This window comes from Argentina silus (genome assembly GCF_951799395.1).
Source record: "Argentina silus genome assembly, chromosome: 10".
Classification (NCBI taxonomy): Eukaryota; Metazoa; Chordata; class Actinopteri; order Argentiniformes; family Argentinidae; genus Argentina; species Argentina silus.
In genome coordinates, this window is record NC_139664.1 from 14,211,887 (window position 1) to 14,233,348 (window position 21,462).

The 21,462-nt window shown below is 42.1% G+C and overlaps 2 protein-coding genes across 3 annotated transcripts; one reads left to right on the forward strand and one right to left on the reverse strand.

Annotated features, from left to right (window-relative positions):
- Nucleotides 1-4,903: 4,903 nt before the first annotated feature.
- On the forward strand, nt 4,904-15,203 carry zhx2a (zinc fingers and homeoboxes 2a). Of its 2 annotated transcripts, none has more exons than XM_083678455.1 (4): nt 4,904-5,062; nt 7,576-7,706; nt 11,344-13,938; nt 14,410-15,203. In XM_083678455.1, exon 3 carries the CDS (start codon nt 11,499-11,501, stop codon nt 13,926-13,928), a length of 2,430 nt encoding a protein of 809 aa, XP_083534581.1. In that variant the 5' UTR covers nt 4,904-5,062; nt 7,576-7,706; nt 11,344-11,498; the 3' UTR covers nt 13,929-13,938; nt 14,410-15,203. The 2 variants fall into 2 exon arrangements, with proteins under 2 accessions (XP_083534581.1, XP_083534582.1); XM_083678456.1 differs by having other exon boundaries at nt 14,413-15,203.
- A 157-nt stretch (nt 15,204-15,360) lies between these two features.
- derl1 (derlin 1) lies at nt 15,361-21,392 on the reverse strand. Its single transcript, XM_083679710.1, has 8 exons — nt 21,083-21,392; nt 18,901-19,012; nt 18,415-18,479; nt 17,916-17,942; nt 17,181-17,276; nt 17,033-17,085; nt 16,828-16,938; nt 15,361-16,600 (listed from the first exon to the last, which is right to left on the reverse strand). The coding sequence occupies exons 1-8, from the start codon at nt 21,233-21,235 to the stop codon at nt 16,447-16,449; spliced, it is 771 nt and encodes a 256-aa protein (XP_083535836.1). The 5' UTR covers nt 21,236-21,392; the 3' UTR covers nt 15,361-16,446.
- Between the last annotated feature and the right edge of the window lie 70 nt (nt 21,393-21,462).

Sequence of the window (21,462 nt, forward strand, 5' to 3'; positions counted from 1 at the left end):
TTTGTTTTGCCATGCAAAACTGCTCCTCTGTTTTAACTGCTTTGAGCAACTTTTTGTTGAACTACCACTAAGCTTTTATCAAAGCCACATGTGTAATTAGACCATATGGCCAGAGTTAAAGTGGAGCAAGATTCTCAGGTAGTTTATTCACAACATTTAGACTTGTATCCTACATAGTTATTGTTTAGTAGACTCAGGAGTCAATGATGAATGTAAGACTCAACATTTTCCTTATCTTTTAGATAGTTAGGTGAGAAGAGCTTTGATTTCAAACTCCCCTATGGTCTGTCTTTCAGTGGGTGAGGCGTATCTACCGGTTTTATTGCTTTCCCAGAAGGATGCCACATGCAAAACTTATTTTGCTGTCTCTCTGTGACTGTTAGCCAATATTGCACTTAATTTAGCACAACTGCCCAAGCACTCCTTGGCACTCCTAAGACTGGAGTGTTGCCATTGGATTACTGGGTTGGCTGTTGGTAGTGACGAGGGACGTTTCTGTTGGTTTGTCAGGTTTTGGTAGTCAGGTTGATTAAGAGCTTTTGGAAAGAAAAAATCTACCAGAAATAGCATTTTTTCAAACATCATTAAGTGGAAAATAAGCTAGAGTAAGGGTTGGGGCTAGGGTTAGTGTTGGAGCTAGAGTTACGGTTGGAGCTAGTGTTGTGGTTGGGAATGGGGTTAGGTTTGGAGCTAGGGTAAGGGTTGGGGCCAGAGAAAGGGCTGGTTTTAGGGTTAGGTTTGGAGCTAGGGTAAGGGTTGGGGCCAGAGAAAGGGCTGGTTTTAGGGTTAGGTTTGGAGCTAGGGTAAGGGTTGGGGCCAGAGAAAGGGCTGGTTTTAGGGTTAGCCTAATCACTACATATCCAACCTCAATATACAGTATGTATATGCAAAGTGATAGTGGGAGAGAGGGTAAGTCAGACTTGTGTTCAATGTCTTGTGGGCATCAGTTGGATGCATTTTACCCTGAAGGGCAGTCTAACTAGGAAAGAGTACAATTTCCAGAACAATTCATCATTTTCTGTGAAACACTTGTGCTTTAGCATAGCTCCATGACCCATAGTATCACAATTAAGTTCATATTACCACAACCATGTGTTAAGAACTCTTAATTCTTCCTATTTCTGTTGTCTTTTATCCTTGTCTGTTTCCCTGTTTGAAACCTATGATGGAAAGGCTTTTTGTTTTGCCATGCAAAACTGCTCCTCTGTTTTAACTGCTTTGAGCAACTTTTTGTTGAACTACTGAACCACTAAGCTTTTATCAGCTTTTTACACAAGCTTTTATTAGCTTGTGTTCAATATCTTAACGTATAGGCCTTGGCATAAGATCTGTCTCTTGACTCTTTTCTTGACTCTTTTCAAATGGAATGTAGGGTTTTTGTAGGCCTCGGTGCTGTCATAATCACATTGTCTTTGGTGAGGAGGAATCACTGCCTGTAGTGGTCATAATTAGTTGTGTTACATCTGAACCTGTTTAAATGAGACCCCTGCGTAACCCTTGCACACGTGTGACAAGCCTCATTAATGTTGCCTGGTCTTAATTGAGTCCAGCTACAATGGGATTACACCCTCTGGCTTCTTTGTTTGTTTGAAAAGAGAGCAAACCGTTTATGAAAAGAACTGGGGCTCCAGGGATAATGATTCAAAATGGCCGATGTATGTTATGTTTAATGGTTTTTCTTGGATAAACTACTCTTCTAAATAGTCTGTCGTACCCCAATGAGACATGAAACTGATGGTTACGAGTTGTCATGAAAAGCCTAAAATTTGACAAAATATAGGAATCCCTAAAGAAATAAAGCATATTGTGTCAATGTGATGCATACCCTATCAAAGTAAATAGATCACAACTAAAATTCTTGAAAGGCCATTCTAATCGTTCTTGCTATCCGAATATTCAGTTTCCTGTCTAGGAATTGAAAGCCACAACATCTTTCTCCTGCTTTCTGACTGTGAATGCATCCTGTCTGTCCCTACAGGTGGTAGCCCTGGCAGTGCTCTTAAGGTCATCTCTATCATCATGACTTGTGCTTGCACACCTCTGGATGACTGTTAAGGAAAGGTGGTCAAATTGCAACATATTTTATGGCTCTACTGGTCTTATTTCTTTTCTTCTTTTTGTATCTCATATCTCATTTAATTCTCATTTCATTACATGAGGATGCTGTCGTTACTACTATCTAAAGGACACACCCCCACATGCAGTATTGAGGAGCTATGTATAAAAATGTAATGATTTATAAACAATCGTTCCATTGACCATCTTAAGTGTGGGAAATCAAATGTGGGGTACTATGATAACATGATTTACGGGCCTCTTGAGAAACCTTTGAATCCATCCTTTCCAAATGTTGTCTTGAACGACTTCCATCAGTCTACTGCCTCCGGTGCCAGTGCTGCTTGCCAGTGACACAGATGGTCCGTTGCCAAAATGAACAACTGATGTGAGCAAGCTTTCGGTGCTACCTCTCTCTACTGGACAGTTGTTGTATAACACCTCCTTTTTAGACTTCAACTCTCATTGGTGAATCATAAGTGATGTTTCCATTGATCAGTTTGGCTATACAGTAAGAGTTATGTGAGGAAAGTATTCAAATGTTATTGAATGTATATTACTCAAATCATTACAGTGCCAATGGAGGCCCAATCACAATGCTTAGGAAGCTGCAGTGACAGGTAGTGGCTCCATTCATGCCCTGTGTATCATGGGTTGGTGTCACCCACTGGTTAACCAGGCATCAGTTAGGGAAGCCCCTGAACCTGGTCCCTTGCCCATCATGGCACAGCTTAAAACACACAGGCCTCTTTCTGCCCAAGTATTCATCTGCCCCACCAATAGAAATACCTCAACCTCACCCACTAAATACTCTCCAAGTAGACACAAGTAGCATTGCAGCAGTGCCAATGGAGCAATTGATAGAGGAGTAGACTAACTGAAAGCGGTGGGAGGCGTCATAGTGGAAAAAGGGAGACTCTTCAGAGATTCCTCCATCTGCCATCTTATTGGCCATCATGGGGGTTTCCCCGTGACCTGGTCAGTTTCAGTCAATGCCAATATGCATATTGCTTCCGTCCAAGCTGACATTTCCTTTCAATAAGACCATTGTGTAATGATTCTCCACCATCTGCTTTCTCAAACTCTGTCATATTCACTTGAATCCATGTATCTTTACTGGATAGTAAAGTGGAAACAACTAAAATGTGCAAATCAGTCTTTTTTATTGAAAGTATTAAGCCTACTTCCTATCACTGCAGAAAACATTGGAAGTGTCTTTTTATATATTTATAGATATATATGAAAACAAATTTGCGATCTGTCAACACCCAAATTAGCTTTTCAAGACCTTCTGTGCTTTGCAGTCCAGCTGTTTGAATTTATTTTGACGTGAGGTAATACATGTCCTTTGGCACCATCTACTGGATGAAATACTTAAAACTCATAGATTGTATAGTTCTTGTAATAAGTTTTACAAATCTGTTACATTATTTATTGCTGATTTCATCCCACAGATTTTCAATAAAACACACATTACACATACTGCACATAGACATTATGAATAACAGTAGTAATGTTCTCCATTTATTTTGTGCTTTTATCAAACCACCACACATGTTCAGTTATTTAATATATTATGTGTAGGTGAGTGTTTATGTTGTCAATTGTAACTAAAAGTATCTGTTCAATGACTGCGATACAAAGATAGAAATGCTAATATTAATATTGCATTAGCTCCTTATTTGTATGTAAATGTGTCCACACACCGTAGCAGCCCAGCTCTGACTCATGAATAATGCATAATTGAGCTGGCACTGCAGCAGAGTACTGCATGCTGCTTTGAAAACGTCACACTTACCAACGTACTGTCTATGCCTTTTCTCTGAACTGACAATATTCATAGATATATGTATTGTGCAATTCAGCAAAAGACAGTTCAATAGTCAAATATATACAACATTTACTGATATGCATACTGCTCAAACATTTGAATAACTGCAGCAAACATGTGCCAACGTAAGAATGTGCTATTCTGATACAAAAGCAGATGGGGTCACTGTTGGCTAATAGGTTACTTGTGACTCTTGAGATCCAGTTTTATCAATGCGGTTACTAAATATTTTGAAAAATAAAGTCTCTTTCTATCGGTATAATTTCATAATTTATCTACAGGCATTAAAAAAAAAACTAAATATGTGGTAGGCCACATTATTGTAATGTACAGGTCAACACTTAAATAACTACAAATTGCATAAATTACATAATATCCATACATTTTACACTTGCATCGCTCAGGTTTTCAGGTATTGATATCATCAGGTGATAGAATTTTTATTAGATTTTTTTATTACTATTATTCTTACGGTTTAATGATGGAATGCCTCTGGCCCCAGACACATTAGGCAGTGTAAAGGTAATACAGTCATGTTTACTCATGATCAGAGAGAGATGGTGGGAGGGGGGGGAAAGAGCGATAGAGAAATAGAGAGAGAGGAGGGGGGGAAGGTAGGGAAGGAGGGAAGGAGAGAGAGGTGGGGTGGGTGGGTGGAAGAGACGGGTCAGCAGCACTGCAAGGTAACGTTCACCTGAGGCACTGCAGCAAGTCGCGACAACACCAGGAGGTACCTTTGAAACGCCCATACAGTTACTTAATATTCAATTACCTAACGTTGAGCTGGCGCAGAGGACGGCAACATACAAGACAACAGTTCATTCATTTCAAAATCGGAAGCATGCATGCTTCCAGCACCTATTGAAAGGCTGTCATTTCCTGGACATATTCTACTGATGCTGATCATCAATGTTCAAACTTTTTGGAACAATTATAAGAACCCAAGGATGGAAGAGCCTCTGGTATCGTATGCAAATACGTATGCTGACGTAGTAGATCATGTGGTTTTTGGCGTAGATCCCCCTGTGATCGCGGATTTTTTTCGGCTGTTGTCTGTAGGATACGCTCGAATCTCTAGAATTATTCTCCGTATTCGGTTTTCATCTGGAAAAGAACCAGTTTTGGACCCTATTTACCGTTGCCCCAGCATCACATCACATCATACGCGGTGGGCAGGTAAGAATCTGCCAAACCCAATTTCTCAATTTGTAGCTACATCGGTTAAACAAGTCCCAAAGTTATAGCTGTATGGAGCTAGCTGGATAGCTTTTCCTTCCCACCACCGCTGTTGTACATATACGTCTGCACACGCCACTGTATAAATGTTTTAACTTGTCTAGCCACTGAACTTTGGTTGTCCCAGTGTGGATACACCCGACTACACACGAATAATAGTATGAATGTAGCCAGCTACTACAGCAAACGCATTTATGGACATCCTCGCACTCAGGAAGTTTATCTGAAATGTTGGAGCTCCTAACATTAGTCGAAATTATGGGAGCGAACATGTCTACTTTTCCCCTATGTCGACATAACCAGCAAAATATGGCCTCCATGCCGACATGGCGTTACGTCGATGGCGAGTGAATATTTAGGAGGCATTTATTTCGCCCACGTCTGCCATCCGGTGTGTTGTTTGGCATCATTATTGTCTCAGATCCCCCCTATGGATGTTCTATTATTTATCACATTCGCTCGCGCGATGCATTGCATGGTAGTTCTGTAGTTTAGCTGGTTACTTTGATTTCGGGTGCCGTATGATGTAGGCAGCGGTGACGCCTTCCACCACGACCATACTGCACTGTGGCAACGTAAACTGTAGCACATAACGCTTCGTCGCAGTAGTTGCTGATCAACATCATACTGCTGAATAGAATCATTCATAACAAGGGGATAGTGCCTTTAAGGCTGTCCAGATCATCAAGTTCACTTACCAAAGGCACACAAATATAACTTTACAAACTCCTCTGTTGCCCAATCCCTCTGGTTATTGTCACATCATATTATTTCCTCAGCATAGCCTATATGGGGAAAAGCAGCCCTGAACTATTGCCTGCCCTTTTTCCTGTCGTCAGTGTCCACTGGCACAGTCTAGTAGGACAGCTGTTTAATGCACAGATTATGTGTTATGTTTTCTGTTCACTCTGGATTGTATACAAACATGTTGAAATCACATGCCTCAGGATATTTTGACGAAAATCATGGTACTCCTTTGGGTCCATGCTGGTGCTTATTTTTTTTGCATAGAATCAGAGTGAACGCTGTCTCCGAATAAACCAGGCCAGGGGATATCAACATTAGTGACCTCACTGGTCTAATCCAATCATGTCAGGTGAAGCTGCAGGAACATCAGTTCATGCCTGACTAGCAACATTCATTGAGATCAAGGAATTCTGAACTAATATGTAGGCTCTAAAGATGATACTGCTAAAAAGCATCCTAAGTCAAAGATCCAATTGCTTTATTGCATTGTACCTAAATGTTATGTGGTAGACCATTTTTTATTTTGAAATTAATTTTGATTGGTGTACATACTCAAATTCTCAAATGGGCCAAGACATCAAAATAGTGCAAGTGAATGATGCACTTTTAGCTTCAACCCATAAGGAGACAGTCTGAAGACTTGTATCCACTTGGTCGACTCAGGTTGCTGAAGATATTGTAGGCCGGCATCCATTTGGTCTCCCCCTTCTCCTTGGTGTCCTTGTTTGTGTTCCAACCCAGCCAATGGCTTGATTAAAAATGGCCGCCTCTGTGTGACTCATGGGGTGCTCACCTCTTTCAGGGGGATGTTGTTACTGCCTCCTCAGCTTCAGACGGTACTGTTAGCTAGGTGACTACGATGGTCTGGGCGATGATGTCATACTTGTGGGCAGGGCTTCTTTGAAAGCTCTGTTTTCTCTGTCGGCCATGATGACTTCATTCAGTGGAGAGCTTCTTTGTGGCGGGCCATGGCCTGACACTCTAGCCTTGTTATTTATTAGCAGTTCCTAAAAAGTAGTTAATCTTGTGGGGTCGGGCTCAGGAAGAGTCAAGATGAATGTGCACATGTGCTCATCATAAATTCAATGGTAGTCTTTTTTTTGCCAACTCGTCAAAAAAAAGTACAGCACGTTGCGCCGACGTTGCCAACTCAATTTGTATGGATAACACCTGGAAATGGCCATTGTCCAGTTTGAGTGGAAAGGAATTAGCAGCAGTGATGGTTTTTTTCATCCGTGATATCCACTGGAACAGGGTTTTGAGTGCTTTTGGCCTATTTGAGAAAACGAGTATACACCAGACCGAGTGTAAGGGCACAGGAGTTCATTGACAGTTTTCTAACCTACTTATGATCTGAACCATCTTAAAGTGCTCGGCCAGTCTCCCACAGAGAAGTCAAAATGCTCTGTATACATGACTCACAAACCACCAATCAGTCACCAATTTGATCACTGATCACTTCCTCAATGTAAAGTAGATTTTTAGCCTAGATATGTAGATTGGGACACGTTTTAGGCTACGACAATGAGCATGATTCAAGACGATAGTCTAATTTATAAATAACCTCCTGAAGCCACCTAACTCTTGCACACATCTTGGGTTTCCTAGGTAACCCTCCATCTGTTTTCTTTTTTCTTCTTTACAATTGTAAAGGGGTGTATTGTGTTCAATGTGCAGGCTTTTAGACTCTGTCCATTTTCTTTCAGGTTTGGGAGAAGAGGGAGCCTCTTCTCAGTGCTGCAGAGACCCACATCAGAGGAGGCAGTGGGCTGAGACACTCCACCCAGCACTGGCCCCCCAGCACTGGCTCCACTGCAGTGGAGGCTGTCTCAGATAGGTGGGAATCCAGTAACACCATTAACACAAAGATAATGTAACATACATCATGCCAGGGTCATGTTATAAGACATGTAGGTGTTTTGTATTAAGCATAACCTTTATATTTACTGGTTTGCTTTGACTGTGTGATCATTATGTTTGAAAATGAAATACTACTGGGTGTCATTCTTAATTGCAACATGTTGAATGCACACAATATTCAGATTCTTTTTCTTGTGTAATTATTTAAGCTCAGAAGCGGAGACGCCTCATTTAAAGTTGACCCTGGCCCTAATAAGTGGCCTAACCTCTTCCGTCAGTATTTCATAACTGACTGGGAAGGCAGCCATGGAAGAGGAAGGCTGAGGAGATTTGGTTTCTACTGGAAAACCCATACGTAGCCCAGGGCCTAGGTCTTCCACAGATGGCTTTAACAGTTACCACTCCGCCACACTCATGTCCAGAGTCCCTGATGTGAAGTCTCCAGTTTCTTTTAAGAAAATATGTTTGAGCAGGACAGTGTTCAAGCATCGTCACTCAGTCTTTTGATAACTGTTGATGTGTTAGACTTTTGCATTTGGATAGTGGTTTACACACTGCACTGTATACCCGTGTAGTAACACTGAAATTACTCTAGAAACAGCATTGTAATACACGTTATTACATAGTCATTTGGTAATTGTGTGTTGTATTGAGTTGAAAGGTGGAACAGGGCACATTCCTTATTATAATAAAGTGTGACCATTTTTTCAGTTCACTTTCTGAATTGACTGAAATGAAAAGGGATTATCCCCTACCCTGATTCACGTTGAATGCCAGAGCAGCAGGTCAGTTTTTGGCCAGCACATATTGTCTGGAATGTATCAGTGCAATACTGTGAACACATCTAACGAGATTTGTACTGTATGTAGTCAATGGGTGATAACAAAGTTAACCTGACAGAATAGTTTGAGCCAAAAATAGGCATGATGAACGTTTTCTTGCCGGATCTCTGTGGAGAAAATCCCTCCACCTGCTGTTAGCCTGTTTCCATGGCAACTCTTAAGCCCAGAGTTTGACTATAAATACATAGGCCTACTCAGAAACTTTCGTTGTTTAAGTGTCCTGTTCAGAAGCAATGTGAAGCTAGCTTTCCCTCTGAGGACTTCCTACCCTGGCCAGGAATAGGTAGTGTATGTCGGGGTGTTCTACTCTGCTGTTTCCAAAATCAGCCCCCCTGCTGGGGCACGCCGTATTAGTGGAGCAGTGTCTCCGCCCACACAGCGGCTTTCCACCATCATCCTCCACTGGAAAAATGCGGCTGATCCGCGGAACAGCCTGTGAGTCGGGATGGAATGCTTACCTCCCGCACTGTTATCCTAGCAACACAGTCGCTACCTTGTCCCCCACATGCCTTATCATATGATTATAAAGTCACTTTTAATTTAGGCCTGAACATTAGATTACAGGCGTATGAGCAGGTGTATGTAACAGTATGACTTGTGTCATTGTTAACCCAGTGTCAGCCCAGATTCTGTTGTTTTCATACAGGGCTGCACTTGCATGTTGGTGTGATGCGTTCTTAGTGCCATCTCTCTGATGAGCCAGATTGAGTTCATCACAAATATCACAGGGCGGAGTGTGTTTGAGTCAGCAGCATCACGCATCTGGGGATTCATTTCAATTTGCATTTGCCTGCTATTCCTCAACACACAGTATTAATACATTGCAGCCTTCTGCCCTGTGCTTTGTTGTCATTGTGGACAACTGGAATTATATTAGTGACGAGTCATCCTACAGATGTGAAATGTCCTGTAACTGCTTTTGACGTCTCTGGTAACCGTCAGGATTAATTATATAAATGAGCATGTTGTTTACTTAACCATTAGCTATTTTGAGGCCTAATGTTAACGTCTTTCTGGATATTTGTTGCTCGTCTTTAGGTATTTTATGGGAGTTTTGTAATGCGCAGTTGTGATGGCAATAGCAGTCTTACCTTCATTATTTGAATAAGGTATATACTAGGTATATGGGGCACTGTCTACTGTTGTCCAGCAATCTGCCATATTTATGGTGGAGTTATTTTGGTGTGCAGGGTTAGTGGGTCTATATCAGGGCTAGGAGTGGGTCTCCCTAGACTGGCGCTCTGAGAGTGAGCTGAGGACATGATATGAGACGGCAGGGGCCTCATGCAAGTTTAATTAGGCTCCGGTATGGCGCACTACGCCTCCACCCAGTCTCAGACATACAGCATAGCATAGCACAGCACAGCACAGCACAGGCTGAGAATGGCTGCTAACAAGAGGATACACCAGGTCTGGCAGACAACCTCTTAGCCCCTCAGTTGGCCTGGCTCCACTCAGCCCTCCACATCTCGCCTAATTAATACCTGTGAGAAGCTGTTTTTAAGACACAGCAGCAATGCAACACAAGGGCAATTCAATGTCTGTGGTTGCCATAACTACCTCATGGAAATGAGGCTCATCTGAATTTTAATGTTGCACCTCTGCAGTGTATTATGAAGTTTAAACATGGGAAATACCCCAAGTGCTGATACTGTCATTGATGTTCTGCTAAACACCTCTCTCGCCATGTTTACTACTACCAGAGCACTGACCAACAGCTAAATACCATTGGTGATTTTTCTGGTATTTAATAAGGTATTTTAAAAGTTGTTTGTTAATTGAAACATGTTTCTCATCCCAAGCACTTTTTTGTTTTAGTTTTGTATGGGTTTTCCATGGTGTTTTTCCATTTTATAGCAATCCCTCTTGGCAGTTACTGGAAGGTGATACTCGAAGGTATGTTCTTGAGTGAACTGATAAATGATCGTAGTCGAAGCAGTCTACTGAAAAAATGAATTTAATCTCAGTTTGGGAGCCTAGTGCTACATTATTCATTAGGACACATGGGCTTACTTTAAGTTCTCTCCTACCATTGATTTGGAAGATCTTACTTGGCTGCTTTTACTGCCTGACAGATTCTAGTAATTCAGTCACTGTTGGATCAGCCTTTCGGAATTTGCTGAACCAAAAATCTATGATAAAAGGACACCGCTGCACAGTCTTACTCATTCTCCATTTCATTTTGTTTCATGGAAATTTGAGATGCTGCATGAGGCAACTAGAATATCAATTACTTTTTTCACTCTGAGTTGAATTAGCTCTTCTCTCCCTTCATTAAACAAGTACCCAGGGAAATTAAAAAAGCCACATATTATTTTGCATGTAAGGTTTCTCTGAGCTTTCTCACTCCAATACAGTTGTAGTCAATCAGTGTTGGCTTTGAATGCATTGGCTTTAGGTACTTAAAATGGTATACACTATTTTAATCTTCAACTGATGTGACTGCTTCCAGGATTAGTCAGTTGTAGTTTAAAATGTTTTGAGCACCCAAGGCACAAACCAGCCCCCGTGACTTTGGATGGAGAAAAATGCCTTTGAATATGGACCACTATGTTTTAAGAAAAGATGTTCAGCCCACCCAAATTATTTCCATGGCCATCTGGTATAATACAGACAGTTAAATAAAAATATGATTACTATTGATTATACAGACTAGACTTATTTTTTTGTATTCCATTATATTTTGAATTGTTGGAATTGTATGGAATGTGTTGCAGAGTACTGCTGGAAGATGTTCTCATACTTTGTCTTATGTCCCCCTTTCCCTTCTAGATTGGGTGATCTGTGATGAAGTCCCATGAAGTCCCCCATTGGAGCTGACATTAACCGTCAGCAGAGCCAGCAAGTGCAGATTCTCCACAAGACAAAAACATACCACCCCCTCTTGTCATTCCCTCAACAAAGTCCATCTACTGCTGTCTCCAGCCATGGCCAGTAGAAGGAAGTCCACAACCCCCTGCATGATCAGACCTGATGACATGATGGCACAGGAGGATCCAGATGAGATGGAGGTCTCAGTAAACAGCACAGAGGAAAATGGATCCACACAGGCGATGCCCAGGGAGGACTGGGCCTCGGGGAGTGAAACTAGCGATCCACGCCAGGAGTCCCCAGCACCTGAGAAACCTGGGACAGATTCACAGACCCAAAGGAAGCAGCAGGGAGGCTACGAATGCAAATACTGTCCATTCTCCACTCAGAATCTGAATGAGTTTAAAGAGCATGTTGACTCCAATCACCCGAATGTCATTCTCAACCCACTTTACCTATGTGCGGTTTGCAATTTCAACACAAAAAAGTTTGATACCTTAACAGAGCACAATGAGAGGTGCCATCCAGGGGAGACCAATTTCAAGTTTAAGAGAATCAAACTCAACAATCAGACCATCCTTGAGCAGACTATAGAAGGTGCAAACAATGCAGTCATCTGCGATACAACGAGCACTCTAGCTGGCGAAAACTTTGCCACTTTCCCTCTGAGCAAATCCACTACAGTAAAGATCAGTAAGCCAAAAACAGACAACAAACGGACATTGACAGAAAATCTATTGGACAAACTCAACCCTGAACTTGCTAAAAAGCAATTCACTGCAGTGAATGTGAATGGGACTGTGATTATCCCAGAAGCAACAGTCAAGGATGGCTTTTCTCATATCATGCCTTTCCTTCAGCGCCCACCTAATTTTAATTTAGTACCAAAAATTGCTGTCCCTTTGAACACCTCCAAATACAACCCCTCACTTGATGGTAACCTGACCCTCATCACCTCCTTCAACAAGTTCCCCTACCCAACTCAAGCAGAGCTCTCTTGGCTAACTGCTGCCTCAAAACACCCAGAGGAACAAATCAAAGTGTGGTTCACCACCCAGAGGCTGAAGCAGGGTATCAGCTGGTCCCCAGAAGAAGTAGAGGAGGCTCGGAAGAAGATGTTCAATGGCACCATTCAGTCAGTTCCACAGACATTCACGGTATTGCCTGCCCAGCTGACCCAGTCCACCAAAGCCTCACAGTCCCTTCTTCAGACCGTCCCTTGCAATGTCTTTGGACAGACCAGTTTTGTGTTGACACCAGTTACAAATGGTTCAACCGTCAGTTATGCTCCTATTGCATTAACTTTGGCAAATCAGGTGGCACAGTCTATCAAGCGACCCTTGGTAGCCCCTATGGTCGCCACAGAGATTAAGCGACCCTCCATAATCCAGACAGTTCAGACTGTACCGAAGATGGCCTCCCCTAAACTCACCTTCACTGTGGACTGCAATAAAACCCCAGATCAGATTGCTGTGCTCAAAGCTAGCTACACCCAGTGCCAGTTCCCAGAGGAGGAAGAAGTGTACCGTCTCATTGAGTCCACCGGCCTCTCCAGAGGTGAAATTAAAAAGTGGTTCAGTGAGCAACGCCTTCATAATCTCAAAGGTGCCCCACAGGTAAAGAGTGAACTCCCGTCAAAAGACAGTCAGACAAAAAAGGCAGTCCCCACCCAGTTTCCTCTCCTGGAGAGAGTCAAAGGCAAATCCTCAGAGCAACTCAAAATGTTAGAAGAGAGCTTTCAGAGGACCAGTTCCCCCACAGAAGCTGAAGTTGACCACCTTGTTGAGGACACAAAGCTCTCTAAAACTGAAATCGACTGCTGGTTTTCAGAGCGCAGAGCACTCCGGGATAACATGGAGCAAGCCCTGTTTAACTCCATGGGTCCCAAGAACCCAGAGGAGCATGTGCAACGAGGCATACTGAATGGTGTTCATGAGCAGGACAGCAAAGTCAGGACCTCACCCCTTCCCATTGTCTCAGCTTCCACAAGCCCTGAGCCCATTGACAGAAAATCACTGGGACTTCTCAAAGAGGTCTTTACCCAGACCCAGTGGCCAAACCCAGAGGAGTACAATCAGCTGGAGATCCAGACGGGTCTGGCTCGCACAGAAATAGTCCGCTGGTTCAAGGACAACCGATCAGCCTTAAAAAATGGAACCTTGGAGTGGATGGAAAAGTTCCAGAATGTGAACAGCAAAGGGCAGAATGGTCAAAGCTCTTCATCAACCACAGAGCGTACGCAGACTGTTCTCCCGCAGCACTTCCAAGAGGCCAAGACACTGAAAGGGGAGGATGTGGAGAGGCTGCCAGAGCGGCCAAAACTCACTAACCAGGATATCGTCCAATGGTTCACCAACAAGCTGGGCCAGAGTATGTCTGACATCAGCAGAGGTAGGGACCAACATGGACCGGCAAGCGCGGACCATGGGAGATGGGTGAAGGTGACCATGGCAGTTGGTGATGAGAGTAAGGGCCTGGAGACCCAGAGGCTCGGTCCAGATGCAGATGTGCTGGCGGTAGACCAGCCTGGTCGAGTGACAGGTTGAAAAGAGCATGGTAAGTCAGAAATCAAATAACATTTTAATTCTGTGTTGTGTTAATTATGTGTTTCACTTTTGACAAGGATTTTTTATCAAATGAATAATTAGAATGATCAACCATCCCCTTGTAGACAACTCTCAGTAGTCAAAATAGCTCCAATAGAGTTCATATATCGTGATGGTTTCCCCTAGAATATAGAAGTGATTAACAAGGTTCTTGTCTGTTAATTTAGCAGCTGCAGCTTTTAATCACCCAGGATGTTAGGAGCCTGTAATTTAGCCTGATTGTGCCTTCAGAAAATCATCTTGGCAGAGGGTTCACCAGCCAATTCGTATTGGGATTGCACAAATTGTGTTATCATTTTGGGCATTTCCCTGACAAACAGCACATCTATGAGTCTCTTATAATCTCATTGCTTGTTGTCTGCAAATTGAAAGCTGCAGAATGATGACACTGCTTTAATGAGGCTGTTTTACTTTGTTTCAGAAGGAAGTAGACTGCTGAGTTAGTCAGAAGATTCTCAAGATTGTTGAATCTGGAACCAATGATTTCACACCTGGCCTGTGACATTAGAAGTACAGTGGACTGGGAGTTCACTCGAAGCACTGGCCGTGGTGTGACCATTGAGTGCCAAAGCTGGACTTGCATTATTATTACACTTAAAAAGGGCCCTTGTAAATATTTTTCTGTATTGCAAAAAGCTTTGTAAACATTTTTGGGGGAAGGTTTTGTTACATTTATAATAGAAGTCCCCCCATAACCCCTTGAATGAGGAATGTTTAGCTTTTTTGAGATCATGGTAAACCAGTCAATCAGTTGGTAATTTGTTATTTCAAAAAATTCAAGTGACTACCAGCTGGTCGTAGATGGCACTTATTTCACATGGACAAGTCGTGCGCTTCTGATAACCATGAGGATTTTTATTGGATCTCTAGACCATAGAATCACCCTATCCTCTCTCATACTTAGTCATTGCTGAGAAGGCGGCCACAGAATGGATATCAATCATCAAAAGAGAAAATGCACTCTACATGTTTTGGTAGTCATAGTCTCATTTTTCAATGCAGCTGCTGCATCAGTACTGGTCTTTCTTGTGTTGGCTTTCTAGATATCCTAGGTGTTATTTTTCAAACTGGCAGATTTGAGACAGCTCATAAGTTTTTCCTGCTGCTGCTGTAGTGTCATGTTCATACATGTATCTGGAATACTGTACTGCTACCAAGATTATTGCTTGCTCTTTTTTTAAACAGTCTGCTGTAACTCAATAAAACACAACCAACTGAAAACTGTCTCTTGGTATAATGTAATTCAATTATAAATCTGTTCATAAAGAATATTGAGTATATGTGTTAAAGGTTGACTGAGTGAAATCCTATAGGTTAGATTATTTCAGTACAATGCATTTTCTGCATTGTTTAAATGAAGGAAAAAAAGACATTTTGTTTCATTCTGTTTACTCAGGTACAAAATGTCATTGTACAAAACAAGTTAACAGAGAAACAAGCAGACCCAACCAAAAAACAGACAATCATAAGATATACTACTGAAAGACATCCTCTGGTATAAGTTCACTGTACATGTGTGTATAACTATACATCCTCAAGAGTCAAGACAAGTGTGGTTACAATAGTACAGATGTGCAACAGATTTTTTTTGTTTTATATTCGAATTGGCAAGCAATTACTCATCTTTAAGAATTGTATTCTATTTCACATTTTAGTGTAATCATCACACACAACACAGGGTATCCATGAAATCTTGCAGTTTAATTTGAGTTCCTCATGAAGTTGCCCTTTTGCAAAACCTATCAAAAGGGAGAAACAGAGCCATAAGACTGCAGTTTCATATGGAGCCATACCAGCTTTACAAAGCAAATCTACTGCACTGAGACAAACTGAGCATTATAGGCATCTCATTTACCACCAAAAAGCTTTTGTTTGGCTTGCTTCTTTTCATCTCCAACCACACAACATTGCAGCATCATATTGGTGTTAGAGAATTTGAATGCTATGTTTAAGAATTGTACAGCTTCAACCCAACCTCCATTTCAAAACATAGACAAACATTCAGTGCTGTGCCTCTGTAAAACAAACACTGCAACAGCACAAGGGAATAATGAACATAAAAATAGTTGTGTTGTATATGAGCCTTTTTACACTGCCAGTTGCCATGTGTTATATTTAGGGAGAGACAGGCAAGAAAATTCAGTCCTTAGTGCTCATCTCTCCCAGAACAATGCTTTTCAAATAGCCTGACCAGTGTTCTGAAGAGGCTGACTGTGGCTGCACCACACACTGAGTGGAACCCAATAATTACAGTGTAATCTGATATGGCATCTTGTGAGAGCATAGGAAAAAAACAAAAACATGCTGATCTGCAGCTGCAACATCTCTTTTCTTAACAGTCCGTAGGGAGGGGAAATAGTATAAAATCCATGTTCTGCATCATTTCGACATCAGCAGTAGTCTTGAGGAGAACATCTGAAGAATCTCTGTCCTGCTACCCGACGGTGTGAGGACCCCCTCAGTCGTCCCCAAGCCGGAACCCTGCACCCCAGTTGTGGCGTCCTCCTCCTGCACCACCACCTTCCGCCGCCGGCTCCTGAGCTGCAGGTCTCCTGCTGGGTGGGGCCCCAAAACCTGACACCCCACCTCTTCTGTTGGGAAAGGAACGGTACCTGTACACAGAAGATAACAGTTACTGACTGCAAACTTGTTATAGTGACTGGAGGTGAAAGGGTAAAATAGGGTCTAGACAAGTAGTAGGCAAAACTGGCTCTTACAAACATGAACCAACAGGGGAATTAAAGTATTGCTTATTTGAGTGACAGATACTGGATGTTGTTTTATGATCAAAGCAAAGGATTGATGTACAGAACATGTATGGTAAGTAATTTATACTCACAGGAACTCTGGTGTGGAGAGGAAGGACCTGCCGCCCAAATCCATGGGGTATTTGAACATGAGGAAGAAGTACAGATGGCCCACCAAGTTCCCAATCAGTTCATTGACGACACTGGCGATGAGAGGAGAGCAGACAAAGAAAACTTAGCTACCATTTTACAGTAGACTTGTCAATTTATGAATTGTCAACAAAAGGAAATACTTACGAGCCACCAATAATGTAGTTGAATCCAAGTATGACCCATGGTAGGTAACATGCCTAAGGGGGCAATAGAAATAATAATAACAGCAGGATGATATTTTCATTCTTGTAAGAATAATAAAACTAAAAGGGAATGATATAACCATCTTTACCTTAAATCGGGTTCCGAACCAGAAGGACACAATCATGTCTCGGTTCAGCTGGGCCCACACATACAGCACGGACATTATCAGAGGGATCATCAGGAGCTGGAAAACACAACGTGTGTGCCATCTTTAAATAGAACTTCTCTTTGATCTCTTCTACTGTGGCCAGTTCATTCATAACGAGACATGGACCAACACACCCACACAACAAATACTAGCAACCATAAGACTTACAAGTTTGTTTAAACTTAATTCTGATTTACTGGAGACGGTAATAAAAGCTCTGATAGATTTATGGGATAAAGCTTAGCTGGAGCAAAACGCCTCCCACAGCTGTCAAAGACTGCTGATGGAGAGCTTTCGGCCCTAGTGAAATAAGATACAGCTAACAGTAACTCACCCTCATGTCAAATGAGATCAGTGTGATCATCTGACCTTTTTAATGAACTTATCCAACATTATTTACCTAGCATTAACTACATCATGAGATTCATAAGAATAATCTGTGATAAAACTGTGCCTAATATTTCCAGGTTGGGGAGGGTTGACAAATGCAAAATATACAGTATAAAGCTCTCTAATCTAATGCAAGTCATGGTTGTTTGTGGTAGAACTAAGTACTGTATTGGTAAACTATATTGTCAACAGATGACAATGTAATAATATTCCCTCCCATCTTGTAAAAAAATGTCTTCAAAACAATTAAAAGTTGGCCAAGAGGGAAAAGTGGAAGACAGTTACCTGCATGTCCATCATTAACCCAGTTATCTATGCAAACAATGTCAAGGAGACCTGTATTCTAAACGCAGTGGAACACACATTACAACAGAAAAAAGCTCCATCATAAAGTATGACACATTCATAGTATGAGTATTCAACAAAAACACCAAGCCTAACTGAGAATGGTCAAAAGCAGAGTGTCTGAACCAACTCCTGTGAGATGTGCTTCATGTGACCTAGATTAACTGCTCGACTGTACAGAGAAACTGTATGCCACTGGCAGGGTGCCGCTCTAATGTGGCACAAAGGCTTGGCTGAGAGGAAGCAAAAATAATGGGAATCAATAATTCAAAAACATTTACCAAAACACAGGTGGCAAAACACCATAGGCTCAATGTGTGATGTATTTACACAATCATTACTTTGTTATACTGTACTATACACCTCTCAGAGGCATCCATAATGTATGTTGATGTGGTAAATAAATGTGTAATATGGTTATTCAACAGGTGAAGGATACAACAATGCAAATCCAGTTGAAAAACAGCATGAATATGTAGTCTGCCGGCCTCCCGTCAAAGGCTCCTGTAAAATATAAAACAAGTAGTGTTTTTCAAGCAAAGCCTGTGGCAAAAACACAGGTTTCTTGTCTCACAAAAATCATTCACTTTTTAAATCGTGCAATCTATACATGGTCAATATCACAGAACAAATTACTAATATTTGATTTGAAACCCGGCATGAAAGATTCAAATCAGCACAATTTGTCCCAAATGGGTTTTTTTCCTTTTCCTGTCTTCAATAATGTTGTCATAGGCCTATGTTGTGTAACAGAGCTCTCTAAGAGCCACTGACCCTGACTAAGCTCTCAGTATTTAGTACATGATAGCAGGGCCTTTCTAGCTAGCAGACTCAGCATGTATTATTTAACCCCAGACACAACAGTGCAAATGGGAACTGGCAATTTGTCCGCTGGGACGTGACCATGTGTGAACTGTGAACCCACCTGTTTCAAGCCTGGTGGAGTACTGGTACAGGAAATACAGATTGACTAAGTACAGAAATCCTGTCCCAGGGCCTACGGGGAAGTAGAGAGTTGAGGTCACCGGTCTCCATATCTGTAAATTAAAAACATAGAACATAATCAGTGTCTCTCAGAGGCAAAGTATGCATCCTAAGCTTTTTATGGCTACTGCTTTATCCCCAATTGCCTGGTATGGCAAGTAGCCTAGTGCTACAGCAATTCACATTTCAAAAACCTATTCAGAGGTGACAAAGGCTCTCCAAATGTCATACACTCTGAGGATGAATGAGCGGGAGATCCTAGTTTGTTTTTTTGATCGTGCCAAGCAACCAGGCAATGAGCCGTTGTGAAAGATACAATATGTCTACAAGTCATTTCTCTGTCAAAGACGCAAGGCGTGATAAAACAGAATACGACTTAAGCAATGTCACCCAGTCGCTACCCAGCAGGCCAAATCTGATTCCCCTCACAACCTGCCACAGCAAGAGCTTTTCTCAATGTGTACAAGCATGACTGCAGCACAGGCACAGTAGCAGTTCAGACAAGATGTGCAAGAAAAATGGGAGTTTATCTCTGTCATCCATATTTGCTTAGTAACTCCCTGGCATGGAAATCTGGGTCAGTAAACAAGAGGCGCTTTCTACCCCCTCTCACAATCTTCCAGACTGGGATATATGGAAAGACTGCCAGCCAGTAACTGAGTAGCCTGAGTGTGCCCTTCAAGTGCACCACCACATAGCTGCAGCTAGCCTACTGTGCATGCCTATGTATGTATGCATTGTAAGGTGACCTTCTGGAGGTTAGCTGTGGAAAGTGGGTTAGAGAGCTCAAGAGGACATTGGCAGGGTGAAAGCATGGTGAGACAAGTGGGCGGGAGAGCGGGAGCTTGGCAGTCCCTCAACAGCCAAATGATTTACTCACATGTCAAATGCACTGTGACCTCAGAACCAGGTCACTGTAACAAAATGCCTTTGGAAAAGCTTATTTTGCTAGACTGAAAAGCTATACATTAGTGCAGTATGTTGTCTGTGGGATAGACATTAGAATAAGAGCCTAAACATAGAGCCTAAAATACAATGTGAAGAGCAACAACTAGCCAATCATTTAGGCTACTGTACCTCTCAAACTACTATAATATTTAAATTCAGAGTTCTGAGTGTATACATACAGGCTATGAATGTGCCATAGAATATGCCATTAACCATATACCCAGGCAGTACACTGTATGCTCCACACAATCCTAATGAAAAACAGCACAGGTCACGAGTGTGCCAGCTCCCAGCTGTGCACTCACCAATAGAAACCTGCTCTCACCAGATAACAGCCATTATTCTGCTGGGCTGTCAGGGTTGAGTGTTGGTACTACTGTACTTGCCCAGTGTGCAGAACCATGCCAGAGAGCTGCGGAGCATGGGGTCCAGTTAACAAAAGAAGAAAGCAACAGCGGTTCCACCAATATGGCTCAGAGCCAGAGTAAAGCCTACAAACGGCCAGTCAATCCCACAGAGGAATAAGAAAGATCTCTACAATTGTCAGAGAAACAGGTAAGATGCACTCCAAAGTGCCATCAGATACTAAAATTATCATGGTTACAAACTTATCTAATAACAATGAAAGATCCTTATGAATGATAACTGAACTTAGACTCTGAGCACATCACTGACTCACATGAAATGAATAGAGACAATGAGTTAAAGTGAAATGAAGCCAGTACTGTTGAGTCATATCTAGAAGTGCACAGATGTGTCTCTAATACTGTACAGTAGTGAAGAAACATCATGACGAGGCTACCAAAAGGGGAAAGAATAGCTCCACCTGGTGGAATTCTCTGCCGAGAAACATGGGCTTGGAGAGCTCACTCAGTCCAAACGTACAACAAATTCAAGCGTTTGACCATTACATTGGGAACTCAAATGTCAATGATCAAACCTCAAAACAATTCTAATTCATTGCAGCTATCCTACTATATTTGAAATAACTACAGTAGCTTCATGCATCCCGGAAGACCAACATCAAGTCCTTGTTTCCTGATTGGAAGCAATTCATGCCACTCATGCTACAAGGCCTGCAAGAAGCCTTGCTAATTGCTAGCTGATGCTAGATATACAATAGTTACACAGCTAATTGCAAACCAACAGAAATAAACGCAACGCCCATAACATACCTGGAATTTGTGGAAAAAATTATCTGGCCATAATACGAGGTACATGGGACTGATTAATCCCAGTTTGCCTATCAAGGGAACAACAATTGACCCAGCAAACCAATACCGGGTAATGAACGGGATGCTTTTGAACCAGTCCCCGATGTCTGACATCTTTCCATATGATCTTAGCAAAACGATAGCTGTCAAACAGTTGTCCTTCCAAAAAACAATAATCCCGTTGGATGGTGCTCCCGGCCTTATGTATAGTTCTCTAACGGTGACAACAGAACGAGCGTTTTGTTCCTCAGCTATGTTTTCATGACGTGGCTCGAACTGCTCACTTCCTGTTAATGTGCACAGCCACAGAGGAACAGCCACAAGAAAGGGGCGTATGCTGC